We start from the raw sequence: 20,871 nt of genomic DNA, 5'->3' as shown, positions 1-20,871 counted from the left end.
TTTATTTTAGATCCCACTGAAGACCTAGTTTAAAAGCCAACTGACTGATTAGCCCAGACAGCCGGGCGGGGGCTTTCTTATTCAAGGGGTGCAATGAAATCCTCCAGAAATACGAGTCAGCGGTTATAACTGGGTTTAAATGCTGTACCACCAGCTATGACACTACCCTCTTTTTGCTTGACAGTTGTACCATCCTGAAAAATGTTACCCTTGGTTGACCTCGGTAGGTGCTTATTTGTAAATATCCTATGACCTAATGAAGATGTTATAGGAGTAACACTAAAAAAATCCCCCCCGATCAAAATACATAGAGTAGATCGAGTTTATATACTATCAGTGGAGAGGTGGAGGGTTTTATTAAGATGTAGTGTTTGGGTTTGTTTGGCCATTTGCTTGCATGTCCTTTTTTATTTTAACTGTAACTCTCTCATAACCAGCCCTTTTCATATAAAAAACAGGGTTGTTGCTATCACTTATTTTCAATATTGATCAAACTGCTGATTGTTTGATTAGTAAAGTGTCGGAAAAATGCTCACTATTCCCCAGAGCCTAGGAGGACATATTCATATTGTTTGTGATGAGACAATGGAAATGATAAAGCTTAAAGGGTTATTAGATCTCATGCTTGCATCCATAGATTATAGGAAAACATATATTTACCATCTGTGACATTGAGTCTCTGAAAGGATTTTGGTTTTTCTGTTGATCATGTCAGTTTTGTAGCCACAGAGTTCAAATTTGGGCAACAGGTTGGAAACAAGGTGTTACCAAGGATTTACCATGGCATTCAACTGGTATATCTTGAATAATAAAGTTTCTAAGGAGAAGTAAGTTAGTTGCTTGGACCCTGACATTTTGAGGAAAAACATGCACCAACTTTGTTTTCCGTTTGTACTTGGAGCCAGCATTTAGTGGTCATGAAAGGAACTACATCATAAGGCACTTCTTATTCCTTTTTAAGATGAATGTCTCATTACTTTTAGTGTCCCATCTTCACACCACTGCTTCTTTAATTACGCCTCCTTTAAGGAAATGTCTGTTGACCTGACTGCCTGTTGTTAAATCTGAGGATTAAGCGTAGTAGTAGTAAATTGGCGCTGACTTCAGCCAACTGGGGACTGTGCTCTCGGACTGCTTTGCAGCGGCGTAACAGACTACAGTGCAGTCCTGAGTGTAATTGCTGTGGACTAGGCGTTGCGTTAACCTGAGCTGGCCTGTGTGTTTTTCTGTTTGGAGATGTGTAGATGGTGCAGTAAATGTGCAGGGATTAGTCAAAGCTGAAGGGTCACAGCACTAATCTCATTATGGCAGGAGGAGAAGGAGGGCTCTGAGCACTCCTGAACGACTTAACAGACAGACTCAACACCGGGGGAATCCCTGATGCACTACAGAGGACACTCCCATGCACACATGCACACATGCACACATGCACACGTGCTCTAATGCACATACAGGTCCTTCCATTGCATTTTTCTTCTGTCCTCAAGTAATTGATTCTTTGCACTTCATAAAATAGTTTCTAGCCAGTCATTTATCCAACTATTGGACTCTAAAGTAATATTCTTAGAACAATATAATAAATCATTGAATCAAAATGTTGTGTTGCATATGGAATAAATCTATTTTTCTTAAGACTTATGTTGTGTAGATGATAGAAAATAGACATGATGATGATTTTTTACATCTCTCGGGTCTACACATTAAAGAGTAAACAGTAACTGAACACCAGTGTCCATGTCACTCCTTCAATAAAGCTCTAATTATAGAGATGGTTTCACATGCGGGGTAAGGCTTTTGACTTATTGACTACACTTGGTGTAGAGTTTATAGATTTTGGCTTATGGAAAGGTTTTGTTTCACTCTTTGGGTAAACTATGAAATACAACTGAAAATTATGAACAGGAGGAACTACGTTGGAAACAAGTGGAAATAACTCATTCTGCTGGCAGATTTTCCCCTTTGCTTTAAAAAAAATTACAATTTTAAGACGGAATATGGGGCTAAATGACTTGTTAAGGCTGACATAATGCAGTGCATGTGAGGTCATGGGGAAAACAGTGTGGACAAGAACTGTGAGTCCTCCAAAACAAAACAGTAAAAACTCCAAGAAAGTCTATAAATGTATCGTGCCTTTCTGTCTTTCCTTCATCTGTCTGTCTGCACTCAGCAAACACCAGCGCTTACACATGGGCACGAGCACACATTCACAGAAATTGCACACGCACACACAGGCACTGCTTGAGCGCACACACACACACACACACACACACACACACACACACACACACACACACAAGCCACAATGACACATCTCAGCGAGTGTTTCAGCTTTTCTTGTGACAATAATAAAACCTACAGCCAGGAAAAAGAGAGGATGACCAGCAAGAGACACGTGGACAGGCAAATCCTCCATTTAAAACACCATCATTTTGTTATTTTCTCCTTCCTCACTCATCCCCACATTTGCTACTCTTTCTCTTGAATCAACGGAGGGTACCTAATTAAGATGCGTTACCTTCCTAGTTTGTGTTTCATTGTTATCTCAGTCTCCCTCTAGAGAGATGCAGGCACTGAAGTAGGCCAAAACAGTTTGGTCCAGAGGTTGAAGGGGAGAGTGGTTTGTTTGAATTATCTCCAGGGTTGAATGCACCATCGCTCTAGACAAGCAATGTTAAGACAGCTGGAAACCTCTATGCCAATGGGAAAACATCCCATTGATTATTTAACATGTCAAACTATGTTTACTCTGGAGCAGAAGGGTAATTACTGTATGTTGACAAGACTTTGTTAGCAACTATCAGGTGGTATCACAGGGTATTGCCATGAGTAATTCTGGACTATACTGTGATGCTATTGTTTTTAACTGTGCACTGCAAAAAAAGTCTTAATACGTTTTGCTGTTGAATGTCTGAAAAAAACAAGTGAAGGATTCTCTTGTTGTTTTGGTTGGAGAAAAACAAAACAAAAGGACATTAATTTTAATGGGATTTGCTTTGGAAACTAAAATAAGTGGCAGGTTTTGTTAGGTGAACTAACACCCTCTCCTATCTGACAGGCAAGTCAGTCTTTAAACTGCTTCGCTCAACTAGAGACAGTCTTTCAGCTTTTGGTGTTAAAACTGAATGGAAATAATTAGAGAAACTGTTTAGGGCAGCCCTTCATATTGGGGTGGTGACATGCAGTTCACTGTGGGGACAAATGGGGGACAAGGGGTGTAGGTTTGTTAGTTGCTGTACTTGCTGCTGTTTAGAAATTCCCGGATGATTGGTAGATGGGGAGATCTCCAGTTGTTTGGTATTTTGAGACTGCTCTATCCAATAGTGTGCACATTTGGAGAAAGGGAAACTTAAGCCTTTTTGCAATCTTGATTGCATTTTCCCATCTTTTTGTCTAAGTGACTGATGGGGACAACAGTTTTTTAAATTGGTTCAGTATTGAGCGAGATCACTGTAGTCAGCAGCTGTGAAACAGGCTGCGATGTAATCTGACGTGGGCACCCCATCAGTGTCTGTACATTGAAAGTGCTTAGTTTTACCACTGACAGGCTCAGATTGTTATTGTAAGTATCTGACAACATTATGGAAAGGACCATACAGAGAAATACAACTTTTTTCCCTACCTTTTGCTTGATTCTGTCTGTTTGTTGTTGTGTCTAACCAAGTTTCACTCAAGGAGAAGTCTAGCTCTGAAATCTTTTGAGAGTTGAATTGTTGTCTAGATCAGCTTTTTCTGACAGAGGCTCCTTATTATTCATTTCTCTCACTCCTACTTTGTATTTCATGGAAATCTTCCCTGGAACAAACAGTATGTCCTGATAGTTTCTGGCATATTGTCCATCATCTGTGTCCAGCTAGGTTAATAAATTAGTTACAGTCAGCATTAACCTGCACAGAACTTAATGTGTCCTTTGCAGCTGTGCAGCTGTAGATACTTTTCATTTGAGTTCATAGCTCAGGAAACAGAAATGAGGGACAATAACTATTAGATTCATTTGTCTGGCCCATATTCGGTGAATGGCTTGCAAAGCACACTCACCTAAATTCAGTTCTTAACTTCTTTACATGTCAACCAGAGACAGTAACTGATAGGAAAGTAAAATACCTTCACCTTCGCCTTCTTATACTAAATGGGGTTCATTTTGTAAGATGTATGTTGTACAGATGCAACAAGGTTTAGGTATAGGAATCAGATTATTAAATAAACTGTAGCTTTACATGACAGTTTTCTGCAAATATAATTCAGTGTGTGTTTATTTACATTGGTGGTGGTTCTCCTTTTAAATAGGCTAATAATATTGCCAGATGCCTTGCTTTTCACACCTGACTGCTTCACTAGTGGTAGACCACAAATGAATCTAGCCAAGTTTAAGCTTTATCACTGCTGCTGACATGCTCCTGATGCACAGCAGACGTTTTGGTAAAGGTCATCAGGGCCCACTCATAGCCTGATGACGAAGAATACAAACATCACATGTGATCGCCTGAGTGATCCATTGACCCTCGAGGACCAGGCAGATTGTTTCCCGCATCATTAAGTGGCCACTTGATTTCCAGGGAAACCTAGAAACGAGAGGAAGGAAATCAGACCAAATTGGCAGTTTGAAGGAGCTCGTTATAACCGAGCCACAGTTTGTTGTGGTTTGTTGAAGGGGATGTGAATGAGGTCATGGCACCTGCTACCTATTCATGTTCTCCTGCTTTTAAGAAACACAACATTAAAGTATATAAAAGGCACACGTGTGACTAATTATTTAAGCTGATAAACCACTTAAATTTACTTTTTTACCTTTTCTGTACTCAGCAGGTGCTACATTTTCTCTGTTGGATAGATACAATGACCATTTTGTGAAATTACAGTAATATTACACCATAAATATGAAGTAAACATTATAACAAAGTAGTTGATTGTCCCCTACAACTGCATGGCAAGCTAATTTGTGCAGCACCTTTCAACAACAAGGCTATTCAAAGTGCTTATAAGACATAGAATTACAGGTCTGTAAACTTAACAACTTTTCAATTTGCTGGGCAAGCTAATTAAGGGTTAAAAATCTTCAAGTCAACATTTCACTAAAATGACTTGGCTGCGACATATAGTTTGTGTATTTTAGGAAGGGGAATTCCATGTCTTTGGCTCTCTCATTTGTCTACTCTGTCATGATTACCCAGAAGCAATTGGTCCTCTTTCCTCCAATCAGACACTGACTTACGCTTTCCTACCTTTTCCTTCCACTTCTTTGCTGGTTTATTCGTTTTTTCCTCTTTTTCCCACCCCCCATGTTCTTTGCTTTTCTGTTTCTTGTCACTTTTTTCCACATTTTTAACTCTGTTTGGTGGTTTCCTCTTCACATTAGTTATTTAGATGATTTTATGACCTTTGAGGATTTCTTTATCTCCACCATGGACTATCACAGATGTATTTCATGAATGTTCCAGAGAGGTTCCTGCAGATACAGAGACAGGGAGGCCTGTAATGATAATGATTTTGACCCTGGCCTTGGGTTACCCTTGCTTAGCTTAGAGATTGATACCACTGAGCTCCAGACAGCAGGATAGGCGTCTGGGCCCTCATCAGGGGGTGGTTTCACTATCCTGCTCTGTCCTTACCTCCATACACTTTTGACCAACCCCCCCCTCTTCTTTCTGATGGACCAAAGGATTTGTGATTAACAGGCAAACTCAGGATTTACACACATAGGTTTCCCAAACCCCCTGCTGACACACAGCTGAATGCACAACTGTTCATATTCACAAATGGACATCATGGATGCTGAATAAAGAGATGTTTAGCTTAATGCAGAGCACTTAAGAAAATGATCCTGTTGTTGGACCATTGTAGGGATATAAATATGCAGTAAGTAATGTTAAATCTAGTACAACAAGACAAAGTGCATTTTTTTTCAACCCTTGTTACACACATTCAGATAAATTAACATTCCTTAAGAGGAAGAGGAAGGGGCACATGTGGTATTCAAGTACATTTTTAAGAACATTGTACATTTCAGATCAAATATGAACATCAAAACATGACCATAACTATGAGCAAACAGTCAAAATATGATGATAGTACACTAACTACCAGGAAAAACATAATAAAATAGATTACTACTGTGGAGGAGATAAGAGATCCCGGAAACCCTAATACAGGATCATTTCAAGGCCCTTCAGGAATATTATAAAAGTATATCAATGTTCTCTTTGTTGTTTTTTATTATTAGTTTTTATCTCTTTGTGTTCAAAGAAAGAATTAATAAGGCTAAATATCACTGCAATAGTGTAAGAGCTTGTAGTTGTTGGTTTCTGAGTGCTTTCCATGTCGTGACCTGAATACCTCACCGTTGAAGCCCAGCCAGCAACTCATTAACATTCCAATACAGCTCTAATCACCATTGCAACGTGTATGTATGTGTGTGTGTGTGTGTGTGTGTGTGTGTGTGTGTGTGTGTGTTTGTCTTTGTGTGCGTGTGAGAGACCATGCACGTGTTGCCCTGCGAGTGAGGACGCAGTGAAAGTGTGTGATGAAGTGCCTGTCTCAGGTGATCTGGGCTGTGTTGTGTGATTGGTTCCATCGAACCTCGGCACTCTTCTCGCATCCCAAACTATTGTGCAACTTTTGCACAGCTGTGACTGATTGACATTGCAGATTTTATTGATCTCGTCAGCAGAATGAAACACGTAACGAGTGAAGATGAGATGAAAAGTGCACAAAGCTACAGATTGTGTCAGAAAAGCTTTATTTTTTTATCATTTGTCATACTCGAGCCAGTCACTTTAATTGTCTTTGCATTGCTTTTGTTTGTTAAATTATAGGTAAATAACCACTTATGTGTGTCTCTCTCTCTGCAGAAAGACTATACAACTCCAATGGACGTGACTTGAGAAGAGCGCTGTTCTCTCTAAAGCAGATTTTTCAGGTAACACACACATATTTCACATGCAATTACTGTCAGTTTGTTGTAGCAGAATACAGTCGGTTATTGTGGCCACTGTGTTCTTGCATGATGACAGAGATCTCCATCAACGTGGCATTTCCCTCTATGTGCCTGCGTGTGTGTCTGTGTGTGTGTCTGTGTGTGTGTGTGTGTGGGTGGGTGGGTGGGTGGGTGGGTGGATGTGTGTGTGTGTGTGTGTGTGTGTGTGTGTGTGTGTGTGGGTGGGTGTTTGCATTTGTGTTTGTGAGGGAATCTTTATTTTAAGATGAGAGGAGTCAGACACTTAAAATACAAAGAGCTTTTTTCTGGAGCACGAGCACACATAAACACACACACACACACACACACACACACACAAAGGCACTCAAATATAACAACACATGATTCAACACACACACACAACAGCAGTATGAGAAAAGCTTTAAACTACTGTCATGATTTATTACCCCAAAGCCTGTAAATATGACCATGTGACCATAGCTCAAATGTTATGCCAGTATCTGATGGCAGATGCAGTCACGTTTTAACAGTCTTTACTGCTGCCATATGAAGCTCTGTGCAGCCCAGGCAGCATTAGTTTAGCAACCTTTTGGATCACATCAGAACTACCTTCAAGTGTTTACATGATCCTTTTAGTTTAGTTTTTGTTATATTAGATGACATGTCAAAAATTGCGACACACACAGTTGTTGACATGTGGAGTGTGTGTATCAGCTGGCTGAAACAATGAAGGGGGGGGTTGATTGAAAGTTCAGTACAGTCAACTTTACACATTATTCTGAACATTACCGCCGCTGTGTGGTATTAAAGGGTAATGCAGCTACACAAGCGTTTCAGGCTTTGCTTTGTATAGTTCTGTATGTGTGTTTCTGTGGATAAATGTATTATGTTCTCTTTCAACCTCTCTCTCTTTGTTCATTACTGTAGGATGACAAAGATCTGGTCCATGAGTTTGTGATGGCTGAAGGTCTGACATGTCTCATCAAGGTGGGAGCAGAAGCTGACCAGAACTACCAGAATTACATATTAAGAGGTATGCTCTCTTTAGCTCTTTTCTTTCACTTTAAAATTCAAACCTGAATGGGTTTTATTGCCAAGACCATACAATTTAGCCAGTATACTATAATGTGGTGATAACAATTCCCACAATACATTTTTAGTCAAGTTATCTTGAGCGGTTACTAATAATGTGTGGGTGTGTATTTGGTCATTTTTGTCTGTGTCTCAGTATTTTTACACACCTCCTTCGTGTCTTAACTTCTCTTTTTTCAATGGTATGCTCTACTGTACATAGCATATGTGCACAATCTGCTGAAACAACAGAAAACAGGAAAAACAAACAAAACAAACAAACCAACAAACAAAACAAACACAACCAATCAATCACTCAGCATAGAATAACATTTTACACACAACTGACTCAAGCTCTGAACCAAAATCACAAACATACTGTAGCTCCCTAAGGCAAGAAAGGAAAGGCCCCCACAGCTCAACAAAAACCTCTTCGCAACCATATTTCTTGAGTCTCTGTAAAGGAACAAATGTGTAAGGTGGTTTACAAACATCTTAAACAAAGGAGGTGATTCATCTTTCCATAAAGTAAGTATACATTTTTTAGCATAGTATGATACAATTATTAGAAATCTGAATTGTTTATTATCTACATGGAATCCAGGCATATCATGGAGTAAATAGAGTAAATTCTTATTCTAAAACAGATTTGGTAAAAAGATCCAAAAAAGAGAAATCCAAAACTGTTTTAATGATTCACAATATATAATATCTAATACGTACTCATTTTAAACACAAACAAATGATTACACACACAAGAATGAAGTACAATCAGTTCTCCAGAGAGATGCAAACTTGTGTCAGGGGTCATCATTTCATGAATTGGATAATTAAGGCGTAGTTTTGTGTCTATTAATTGATGAATAACTTGTGAGTTGCAGCTATGTGATACATGGTAAAGGATAGCAGTCAAAGGGTCCCTGGCTGAAACTCCCCCTGCTAAATCTCCCACCTGTAAAAACACTGAAACAGAAGGGCATTTACTGTAAGGCTCTTTATTTATGTAACACATGTGAGCGCTTCACAGGCATGTTCGTCAGGTGTAACAACCAAGCTGGCATCAGTGACCGTGTGGACATGACGCAAGCTTTCAAATATGCATGAATTTGTTGAAATGTATGTGCATATCCAGTATGCAGCTGGTTTTCTGCAAATCTGGAATGAGAAGCTAGACACACTGCCTTTTATATAGTAAGTCATCATTGATTAAGTATATTTGAAACAGAAAAAGAAGACAAAATAGAGGCATTGATAAAGTAAACAAGTTCTTGAAAGCTCCTGTAGAATAGCAGAGATTTAGATTGTTACCTCCCCAAGCTTTGAGTCCACAGCATTTTGATAGACCAATGAAATAGATGGGCAACAGGTCTGTACAAATGTTGACTGATGTACTAATATGTACTATGGTCTGTTTTTTGTGTGCGCAGTTGGCACAGTTCCCCAGCACACTTCTGTGGTCTAAACTTTCCACAGGAAAGCCCCTAACAGCCCAGCACAAATAAGACACTGACATGTAGATCATTTATAACTCTTTATTTTCATATAGTAACACATGATCAGTTAACATACATGTTTTTAAGGCGTAACAAGGAAAGAGTACATTTTTGTGAAAAAGAGTTTACGATTGGATTAACGTGCTGACGCTTTGATAGGTGTTTCATTATAACAACATTCACAATTAAATGTAGGAAAAGAAACTCCTCACATTATGTATGTAACATGGTTTCAGATTTTAAAGGACCCACAAACACCAACAGAAATATCCACGTTTGACAATACAACAAAAACTAAAATATATGGGTAAAAAGTCTAAGTCAGAAACAGTCTTCATGATGAATCACAAAATAGCAAAAGTTACAGTATATGTGTTATTGATCCTCCATTAAAACAACTTTGGGCAAATATTGCTTTATAAAGAACTTTAAAATAAAATGCAATTAAAGATTACACCAAATTATAAACCCAAGGAAGAATAAGTGTAGAAAAAAGTTCTTGCTGACATCATCATCATCATCATCATCATCTTCATCACCATTGCAAGCATCACATTCAAAATAGTCGACAGAAATTATTGTTGTCATTGTTGTTAGTACTATTGCCAACACCATCATCATCATCATCATCATCATCATCATCCTTTACCTCCTTAATCAGAATGCCGTACGGTCGAATAGCTCTCTCCACTATCTGTTTTTCCTTCAGGGCAGATGTTCCTTCTTTAACAGGAATGAGCCAGTAGTCGGATCTTTGGCAAATCATTCTCTCTCCAGGATTGATTCGATTTTGCAGAATCACTTTGTAACTTTTCCCCGTCGTCTTTGATGTGAAGGTTTTAGCATACTCTTCTTTCTCAGCAACATGTATATCAGGTGTTGAGTAGATCCCTCTGCCGTACACAGCTCTGTCTCCTGCTTTGTAGTGACTCCTGATGATGCCTCTGGCTCCTTCCAAGCCTGTTCCATGGTAGGAAACAGGCCATTCTCCTGGTACAGAGTGACTCCTCCACCCCCCAGTGCCCAACCAAGTGTCTCCATCTGGATATTTACCTTTGACCTTTAAGGCCATGCGGTACCAGCCTTTTGGGCGCTCATAAAGCTCAGCTCCCCTCATACACTGAGAGGAGTCCGAGAGCTTAGTGAAGTCGTAGTCATACTCTGGATCAAAAAATTCTTCCTCATCGATGAAAAACTTCACATAGGTGTTTCGTCTTCCGATCAGGTTGTGAAGATGAAATTCATCAAGAGTCAAAATACTGTCAGATTTCCCCTGTTTTTTGTCATGGGGTTTTAGGATCTGTCCAAGAAGTGAAGAAATTGCTTCAATTCGCAAATTTGAATCCAAATACATGGCTGAGAGAGTTGACTTCTCTGTCTGTTGCTCTAACTCCGTGTGGGCTGAATTCACTCTCCTGAAACTTTTAACAGTACACTGTATGAAAATCCACTTTCACTTTCACTTTCTTGTCAGAACAAATTTATTAAAGAAAGGAATGTCTGCTTATCAGCAGGATGGGGACACTCATACACAGTCTACACTCTTTCCTGTTTGAATGACACACAATTTTTCCTCCTCTGACTTCTTCTAAGTTGACAATAAACACAAAAAACAATACACATATATATAAGAGAAGCCCAACACATGATTTCCTGTTGGGTTGTTGTTTTACATTTATTTACTCTTTCAATAGAATATTGGGAAGAAATTAGACATTGTCTCAGTTCTCCAGAGGGACTCTTCTTCCTTTTGCTGTCCTGCCAGGTGTCTCCATATGGATATTTTACTTTGACCTTCAGAACTATTTGGTACATTCACTTCAGTAAAAGTCATAATGCAATCTAAAATTATTTTTTTCTAAAAAGTATTTTCTGCAAATGTTCTTTCAATGCTAAACACACAGTATTATCAGTAACATCATAAACTAGTTAATGTAAACAGGTCAAGGTGGAAGTTATTTGGAACAACATATTTGATAAGTCAGAACATAGAGTAATTATAAAGTGGCATACAAAGCACTTAAGTAAATTATAAGTACTGTACTTCAAATGATATTCATTCACAGTACTTGCATAAATGCATGTATTTACATACCATCACTGATAACCTGAGACATTCAAATCAAAGACTGAGTGAAACTTTCAAGTCTGCTTTAATAAATCAGTTTATGAAAACATAAATACGGAGTGGAAAGGTCATTCAGTGCAGTTGCAGCATTTCCTGTAAATACCCTGTAGAGGGAAGAGAGGGAAACCATATGTTAACTACCATAACATAAAACCATTCACAGGAATGTTTCTGTAATGGGAAATACAGTAAGACACTATACCAATGAAGCTTGAAAACAACATTAATTATACAACAATATTCAAATATCTAGTCTGTTTTTTTTCTTTCATAAAGATCCAAAGCATAAAAGGAAACCTTTTCCCTAATGACCTTTGTTGTTATTTATAGCTACTGTAGCTTTACCCGTGTGCAGCTGCCATTTGGTATGGAGGGGGTGTTTTCCGAGTAACTGTTGAATCATCTTTCTACTTTTGCTCTATAACTTTCTATCTCTCTGTTTTTCTTTTTGTCTACCCTGCTTTCAGCTCTGGGGCAGATCATGTTGTACGTGGACGGGATGAACGGTGTCATTGGCCATGCTGAGACAATCCAGTGGCTATACACGCTTGCTGGTTCAAAGGTATAAATATGAATGCATAGTAAATCATCCCCAAGCCCAATCACACACACATACACACACACACAAACACAAACTGCAAACAGGTTGGTACACACAAACATCTGCTATTGATTGTGTTCTGTGTTCTGACCTCAGGGTTGTGTCTATTGTTTGTTTTGTGGTACTTTTAAAGGTACAGTACACTTCTACTTTGTATAGTCTTGATTCCAACACATAAAACCAAACAATGCATCATTTCTTTTCTATATAGATTTGATTTGATAGGGACATATAATACCAGACATTTAACACATACATACCCCATACCCACCCGTCACTGATAGGGAATTACATCAATTATTGATCCATTTAAATAACAGGGTCTAACAACAAACACAGTTCAATTTAAACTTGTATGATATGTATATTTCTCCCCTTAGTTCCGTCTGGTGGTAAAAACAGCTCTGAAGCTGTTGCTTGTGTTTGTGGAATACTCCGAGTCCAACGCTCCACTGCTCATACAAGCCATCACCACTGTGGACACCAAGTTAGGTAAAAAAGACTGAACACACACATCACCTGCTGAGGAACTTGTCGTTACTCTGTTTGTCTACACAAGTTAATAGTTTGGTTTGTTGCAGATGAAAAACCAATGCATGTATTTTTATCTGTGAATTTGCACTGTTTTCCAGGCTGCAAACCATGGTCCAATGCTATGGAGATCTTGCATGAGAAGGACGGTGTAGACACAGAGTTGCTGGTCTATGCCATGACCCTCATCAATAAGGTGAATTTGAATGAAATATGGTGTCTTTCCTGATTTATTGAATTCATTTTAGAACTGTTTTTTATTATTTGACACCAGAGTAATCCCCTTTCTTTCTATTGTCTCCTTTCCTTTTTGGCAGACACTGGCAGCACTGCCTGACCAGGACTCATTCTATGACATGGTGGATGGTCTGGAGGAACAGGGCATGGAAACAGTGTCCCAAAGACACCTGGGGCGGAAGGGCACTGATCTAGACTTGGTTGAGCAGCTCAACATTTATGAGGCAAATATATTCAATCATAGGATCACAAGGAAAATGTTACAAGCTGATATTGGCTTTTTTATTAAAGAGTATTAGCTGCTATAGTATTTGTTTTGTGGGATGCACTGGTCACCACTCCTACCTCACACCCAATCTATTTTTTCTTCAGATGACCCTACGGCATGAAGATGGCGATGATGACAGTCAGCCTCCACCAATGGGACGCCGAGACCGCCGACGGGCCAGCCTAGGGGGCGGGGATAAGAAGCGCGGTCTGGAGAGGAGACGGAGCCGCAGGGCTTCTCTCGGGCGATCCGGTCACGCCTCCCCCTGCAGCCCTGCCTCTCCGCAGAGAGCAGGTTTCCACCCTTTCAGCAGCCAGAGGTCTGAAGACATGAGCGAGAGGTGAGCAGGAGGGCAGGATGGAGAATTTTCAGAGTCAACAAGTCATTTAATGAAGTGTCATAACAGAGAGTGAAGGTGTTCAGCATCACTTCTTACAGGATATTTCTGATGCAAATGTGTTTAAATAACTAAACTCGAGAGAGAGAAAATTCTGACTGTCTTTTACCAACACTTTCTGCTCCAGAGCACTATCAGGTTTCCTTCCATCCATGTAAGTTCAAAGGTCACTCAGAGAAAGGTCAGCTGTTGACCTCTGTGGCCTTCTGTCTATCTATTACTATTGCTAACCTAACACCTAATTGTGTGTCTCACTTGACATACAGCACTCGGTGTGGACTCTTAAACACTAGTACAGACTTAAAAAACATGCAAAAAACCCCAATTCATATCATCTGCAAAACCCTGCAAAGTTTGCTGATAAGTTTGCTTGTGATTCTAATACAAGCATACACATTATTAAACCAGCACAGGCTTTTTAGTGCCGTGTTTTCATGCACTAATGGGAAATTTGGAGGCGGTTGTTGCTGTTTGCATCAGGTAAATCTTTCCCCTCCTTGTCCTCTCCTCTATCTTTTATCTCTTTTACTCTTCTACCTTTCCCAGTGAATGTGGCCGATTCTGTCCCTTTGCATATAATTTAGCACACCTGCGTATCTCTGGAAAAAAAGTGTGGATAGTTGAGTTAGAATCTGTTATGCATACGAAGTGATGGGTGAAAGCTGTTTATGTCAGACATTGCATCCTCCTTTATACTGTGCATGATCACACAGAAAAAACAAAGACACAATTATTGACCATCCCATTTGTCACACACACACACATGCACACACACACGGCTCTGGTCTTGTGGTACAACTTCTGGCAGTGTGCGCCGACTCATCTGGTTTCACTGGACAAAACAGCTCGGTGACACTGCTCTCAAGTCAGTTGTCCATCCCTGACATATTCTCCTCTTCATTTCTGTGTTCTCTACTGTCTGAATCCTTTTGTTTTCCTCTTAATGAATCTCTATCTGATATATCTCGTTTGTTGTCTTTGAACGTCATATAAATGCATGTGCAGCTGCTGGTAGTGCAGCTGTGCTCATTATTTCCACACGCACATCAGTCTCATCTAACCCTCCATCTCTCCCCTTCCTCTGTTCCATTCCTTCAAAAGATAGTGATTTCTATTTGCATGATATCCTCATGTATTGCCTCATCTCTCCCTCAATCCTTCCCTCCATTGTCCGTCCATCTGTCCATCCACCCATCCATCCGCCCCTCCTCACCCCCTCTGCCTCCAAAGAGAGGAGGAATGTGAGGATGGGGTAGAGAAAGAGGAGGAGGAGGAGGAAGCAGAGACTCCAGTGACTGAGTCTGATTCGGATGAGCAGGAGGGGGCTTTTACAGTGTCTAGTCAGACCACCCCCAGGTATTTTAGGACATGGTGGTAATGTAAAAATGAAATTATGTTCTGTTCCTATTCGTATTCATCTAGAGGACTGCATATAAAGTGCACAAAACTATTAAAAACTCTTTTTCGCAGTTTTTCATTGTATATGTGGTTGGTTGATGTCCTTGGTGGCCTAAGTGCATATGTGTTAGATATTAGAAACAGTGCTTTACTTTTTACTGTACCCCTTGAACCTGTTAAAATGGCTCAGATAGATACAGTCATACAATCATTTGGTTAGTTTCATGTGTTTATTCCCCTTCTTCATCCACTCCTCTGTTCCTCCTGTAGCACTGCCAGACCTCCTCCATCCATAGTTCACCGAACGACAATCCAATCCATCGCCATCACTTCCAGAAAGGAGAGTAAGAAAGAGGGGGAGCAGCGGAATCGGACTGAACCACCTCCTGCACCTACCATCCGATCTCCCTCCACTCCTTCCTCCTCCTCTCTTCCTCTCTCCTCCCCTCTCAGCCCCCCAGCTGAGCCCTCCCTTTTGGTCAGCCTGCTGGCCAGGAAGAAATCTATGATCACTGTGCCAGCAACCAAGGAGGTCAGCCCGCCATTGCGTGGCAGCTCCCGTCCCTCCAACGACCGCCTGCCCTACCTGCCCCACACGCCCTTCCACCTCTTCTCCTACGACCTGGATGAGGAGCCGTCACCCCCGGCTCCGGCCAAACCCAGCGAGCAGTCACCCAAATTGACGCCACCAAGGTCAGATGGACAGCAGAGCGCAATCTCCCATGACTTTAAGAAGCAAAGAAAGCTTTCCTTTCAACTCTTTGAAGATGCACTTTTCCTTTTTCGATTTCCACTCCCGTTTCTGGCTTTTATCCCGGCACCAAGCTTGAATCTCCACTTTTGTTATTCATCACCTCCGCCTTTTCACCAGCTCTTTTCACTTCTTTGACTGCACCGCTTCTCACTTTGAGTCTGTCAACGTTCTTATTATCACCTGCCGCTCCTTCACACCACTTTTACTTAGTTACTCCCACGTGTGGATAGTCTCCCTCACTTTTTTAACACCTTTGTTCTGCTTCTCAGTTGCTACTTCTCCTTTCTTTTCAAGGAATACAGTATGCAAGTAATGACTTTTCTCAGAAGCCTTTTCCAACTCTTCACCTCCATATCTATATAGTCACTCCTCGCTTCTTAGTATGATCATTTTAATAGCATTTAGCATTTTCTCAGCCTTACTTTCTCCATTCACTGTCCACTTCAACTGACTGTATTTCTAAATGACCTGCACTTCACTTACAGTACACAGTGTGTAGCTTGCTATGATAATCTGCTACTATTTACAGCCATGTTTGCTAATAATTGTGAATATTCTAGTAGAAATGAGAGCTCCATGTTTTCACCTATAACCAACAGGAATCTACTACTACTACAGTAATATTTTTTAAATGCTCACAAATGCTGTGGTTTTGCTTTGATGACACCATTGCAAAACACTAATATTACTTAGGAAAGCAGAGGTGTTGCCTGGTAACACTCACTCATTGATTTATCAAGGAAGATTCATTTTAGCAGAGAGTCTTTTCAGATTCACAGCAGGTTGTAACTGAGTACAGACGGCTTGCTTGGAATTTTCCAGAAAGGGAATAAACACCACAGCGGTTACTAATTAGGGTCACTCTAGTGTTGCACCAACAGCGTTTCTGTTATGTAACAAGGTGTCAAATACGTTTCTTGCCACCAGTTTCTCCGCTTATTCAATATGGTGTCGTATAACTGGGGTGACTGCAGTAGTTAACTTTCTGTCACCCATTTTTTTACTCCCTTTCTCACTTAGGAATGGAGGTCACGTGTCTCTCAGCAGCCCCTCTACGCCAACCAGCTCCAGGTCAGAGATTGCTTCACCTTAATCATGTCGGCACACATGCACGAAAACATTCCTAAAATATCCTGTATGTTAAACATATTCATGTGTGTTCGCATGAGCAAACATACACACACTCACACGTGTAACAAGCATAGACTGTGTGCAGCCCCGTACTGCATTCATGGTGATGACATACTGAAGTGAATGTGATTTCAGCTCTCAGGTTCCCTTGTTAATGAGCTGCTCAGATGTCTTCCATAGAGAACACAGCCATTAAAACACAGTTGGCATGTTACGGACTTACCTATACATACTCTATAGCAGCACTGCATACACAATGAGTATGTGTATCATGATAAGATTTAGTTTACATTGCAGATGTGAGCCAGAGGATGAAAAAACTGTGATGCATTCATTATGTAACAGACAAGATATAATGTTAAACTTTGTCATAAAGCAAGATAATCAATGTGATAGGGCTAAAACTAATATAAATATAAATAATATGCAATTTGTTTTTATAATGTATTATGTCTCAAAAAAATGGAAAAAGCCAAGTTTACATATCTAAATTGCTTGTTTCAACAACAGTCCATAACCCCAAATATTCAATCTGAAAGGCTGAATCGATTTTTTTGGCTGCTTTAAAACTCACTTAAACAGTCAATCAAATAATTATCAAATCTGCTTATAATTTTCTGTCGACCAATTGTTTAAGCTCTCCAATTAACGATAAGAAAGAGAAATATTATGTTTATTATTGTCTGGATTACATAGATTTGGCAGTGGTGTAAATAAATGTTTTCGCCTCTCTCTCAGGCCTGCTCTGGGAGGTCTTCTGTCCTCCTCCTACAGACAACACCAGGAGTCCTTGGCAGCCGAGCGAGAGCGCCGCCGTGTGGAGAGAGAGGAGAGATTGCAGAGGATAGAGAGAGAGGAGAGGAACAAGCACAGGTGAGGCATTGTTGACTCTCTTTTTTTTTAAAGAGCCATATGTACAAATGGGAAAACCAACATTACATGTGAAGGTACAGGTTAAACAAATACAATAACCGCTTGGGTGTGTGTGTGTGTGTGTGTGTATATATGTGTGTGTGATGTGCAGTCATGTTATATTCACACCAGCAAGTCTACAAAACACCATACTGACTATACTTTCATGAAGGCTATGATTATTATGTTTTAAAACTCTCTGTTTCTCTCACAGCCGCAACTATGTGGATAAAATGGAAGAGGCCAGGCTTGCGCGGGATGAGAGGTAAGTGTGTGCACTAAATCAAAACAGCACACACACGCAGAACAGCTGAACCCGGGGGGAATATGTTTCAGACTGTGGTTTGGGAAGCTCGGTAATAGTGTAATTGTTTTCAGGTTAAAAAGGTGCCCTTTGCTGCCAGAGGCCGAGGGGATACTGAACCGATTTTCTTTGCTCCGTCTGCCTATTTCTCCTCTTTTAAGGAGCTGTGTTTTAACTGCCAAGGGCTTGATTGTTTTAGCTGCGTGCTGCGAGGAAATCAGATTCCAGGATTCGACAGGCCTTTCACACTGAAAGCACGTGCGCGTACACAGACACACTCATCACTCAAGTACATGCACATCTGAACACAAACATAAGAAGAATTTTCATGAGCCTAATAAATCTATGTTTGTGTGCAGATGGGAATCTCGGGATGAGAGAGAGGTTATGTGAGGTCACGATCAGATTTAGGACTGATCATAGTCAATATTGTATATATATTAATGGGGCATGATGACAACTTTATAAAACCTAAATCCACCGTGCCGAATTTTAACATATGAGCAGGTAAAACGTCATCCTTTTCTCTTCTCATTTCCTTCCTCCGCTTCTCCTTCTCTTCTCCTCCCCTCCATCCTTTGCTTCTTTCTCCTGTTGACAGTCCAATGCGCCGCGCCAAGTGCTTTCACTTCTTCCTTCAGTCCTCATTTAAATCACTGTTGAAACAGAGAGAGAGAACAGGAGGGAGACGGGAAGAGAGAAAGACAAACTATGAACAGTTTGATTCAACAACAGACAAACAAAACAAGCACGTGGCAGACAGAAAGCCAGATGGAGGAGATGAACTGCTGAGTGAGCGTGTGGGAGCTTGGATCCACAGTAGAGGTTGATGTATTTATGGTATAATAGGGCGTCACGGTTATCAGAAAAACATGTGTTTTTAGGCTCGTACAGAGACTTCAGAGTGCCTGGGGCGAATTAATTTTACTAACTAAATAAATCATGACAATTCTCATTCGTGGTGTCGATCATATCAGTACAAATTTGCTGTGATCAGATTTTAGTGCAATCTCAGTTCAGTATTTGGGTACAGCTTCATGAACACAAATAGTAAAACAGCTTACCAAAGAGTTATTTATAGACATAAACACTGCTTACAGTAGTAGAGTAGTATGTTAGAGTGTTTTGCTATCACTCAACACTTTATTTCCATGTATTTAAAGATATACAGTGTATTTAGGAGGTTTTGGTCCAGGTTCAAGCATACAATACACAGTTGCCTCACTCACTCAATTTCAGGCTTAATCAAATACAAACACACACACACACACACACATATATTAGTATCCAGTTTCCTCAGACCTCTGAAGTGGCCTGATGCTAATGAAGTCTGAACAGAAGCACCACACATTGAAAGCACGGTGGGAAAGAGGAGGGGTTAGAGAAAGAAAGAGAAGAGAGAGAGCTGTTTCGGTGGCCTTAATCTCTGTTCTGGCAGGCAGGTTGAATGGTAAAGTTTGGTAGGGGAGGAGAATAAGAAGACGAGGGAGGAAGAGAGAGGAGAAAGGACAAGGCAGGAGAGCCGATCGAGGCACATCTTGAACAGGTTTGCTCTGATTCACTTCTGATGTTTTGGCCTTTCAGCAGCCAAGCTAACATTAACTTCTCCCAATCTCTCTCCCGTTCTTCTTCTTCTTCTTCCCCCCGTCGCTCTCCTTTCCTCGCCACCCTCCTCCCCAAAACGCTGTCTCTTCTTCTCTAAACTTCCTCTGTTTGCATATTTGGATTGCTGGTGATAGCTTGGTGTTTGTCTAGACAGAACAGAAGAGGAGAGCAGGATGTTGACCCTCTCGACTTGCAGGAAATGAGTGATGAATGCACCGAATATGCTTTTCAGACAATTAATTAGCCGGGGTAGAGGAGTGAGACGGGCGAGCAGTTTGGAGGAGAGAATGAGGAAAGTCTTTAAAGGTAAACAAAGTCGGATGGGATTTCGCGAGGAATTCCGATGAAATGGCAAAGAGTGGTAGCCAGTGGTTTAGTTTAGCAATTTGGCAAGTAGCAACACTCAGAGCATCACTGCTGAGAAGGGGGTGTCTGATTCTGATCCTCCTCTCTCTCTCCCTCTCAGGTATAAGACAGTGGAGCGTCTGGCGGCAGAGGAGTGCGAGAGGAATCGTGTCCGGGTGTCGAGGACTCGCCCTGACCTCGACCTGACCTTTGAACCCTCGGAGGCCTGGCCCTCATCGTCGCGCAGCAGCACCCCGTCCTCGTTTGCTTCCCAGGAGGAAGCAGAGGCTGACCTCGAAGCTGAGACCCCCGCCACTCCTTATACGCCCTCTGAGACTGGTAGGAGAATTTAGAGTGCTGTTTGATGGAGTAGCTGTCATAAAGCAACCAATGACATACATTTTTGACTAATAACACTGTGTCTCTTAGGGGATGTGGGTAATTAACAAGTCCAAAATGTTTTAGATCATGAAATGTAAAGTTCACACTTTCTCCACCAAACATAGTCTGCTAAATTTTACTAACCTCTTTCCTGTTTGTTCAGATGATTTAATATCAAATAACTCAAAAACGTATTAGTTTTTGTATAATAAGATACAATACATAGTGTTCAGCATTACTTGGGCTGCTATTACTGCTGCTGTTTCTCCTGGTAGTACTGTTGACCGCCTCCATCACCATAAAATAAAAGACTATGTTGTATTACAGTGTTGAGCAATTTCCCAAATCAAGGTGGTAACAAATGATTTTAAAGTTGTTTTTTTT

General features: G+C 40.6%; 1 protein-coding gene across 2 annotated transcripts in view; it reads left to right on the top strand.

Annotated features, from left to right (window-relative positions):
• The window catches only part of fhod3a (formin homology 2 domain containing 3a), a 52,281-nt gene that overhangs the window by 22,071 nt on the left and 9,339 nt on the right, over nt 1-20,871 (top strand). The window contains exons 4-16 of one of the 2 annotated variants that reach the window (XM_053333919.1): nt 6,846-6,913; nt 7,859-7,964; nt 12,091-12,185; nt 12,605-12,716; nt 12,857-12,951; nt 13,073-13,216; nt 13,365-13,600; nt 15,250-15,254; nt 16,339-16,387; nt 16,857-16,880; nt 17,646-17,813; nt 18,067-18,117; nt 20,228-20,445. In XM_053333919.1, the coding sequence (XP_053189894.1) occupies nt 6,846-6,913; nt 7,859-7,964; nt 12,091-12,185; nt 12,605-12,716; nt 12,857-12,951; nt 13,073-13,216; nt 13,365-13,600; nt 15,250-15,254; nt 16,339-16,387; nt 16,857-16,880; nt 17,646-17,813; nt 18,067-18,117; nt 20,228-20,445 (1,371 nt within the window). The remainder of the gene's footprint in view (nt 1-6,845; nt 6,914-7,858; nt 7,965-12,090; nt 12,186-12,604; nt 12,717-12,856; nt 12,952-13,072; nt 13,217-13,364; nt 13,601-15,249; nt 15,255-16,338; nt 16,388-16,856; nt 16,881-17,645; nt 17,814-18,066; nt 18,118-20,227; nt 20,446-20,871) is intronic. The other variant, XM_053333920.1, reaches the window with a different exon arrangement.

This window comes from Scomber japonicus, chromosome 15 (assembly GCF_027409825.1).
Source record: "Scomber japonicus isolate fScoJap1 chromosome 15, fScoJap1.pri, whole genome shotgun sequence".
In the NCBI taxonomy this organism is placed as follows: domain Eukaryota; kingdom Metazoa; phylum Chordata; class Actinopteri; order Scombriformes; family Scombridae; genus Scomber; species Scomber japonicus.
The sequence above is the reverse complement of the archived record's forward strand: the minus strand, read 5'-3'. Positions and strand labels throughout refer to the sequence as shown.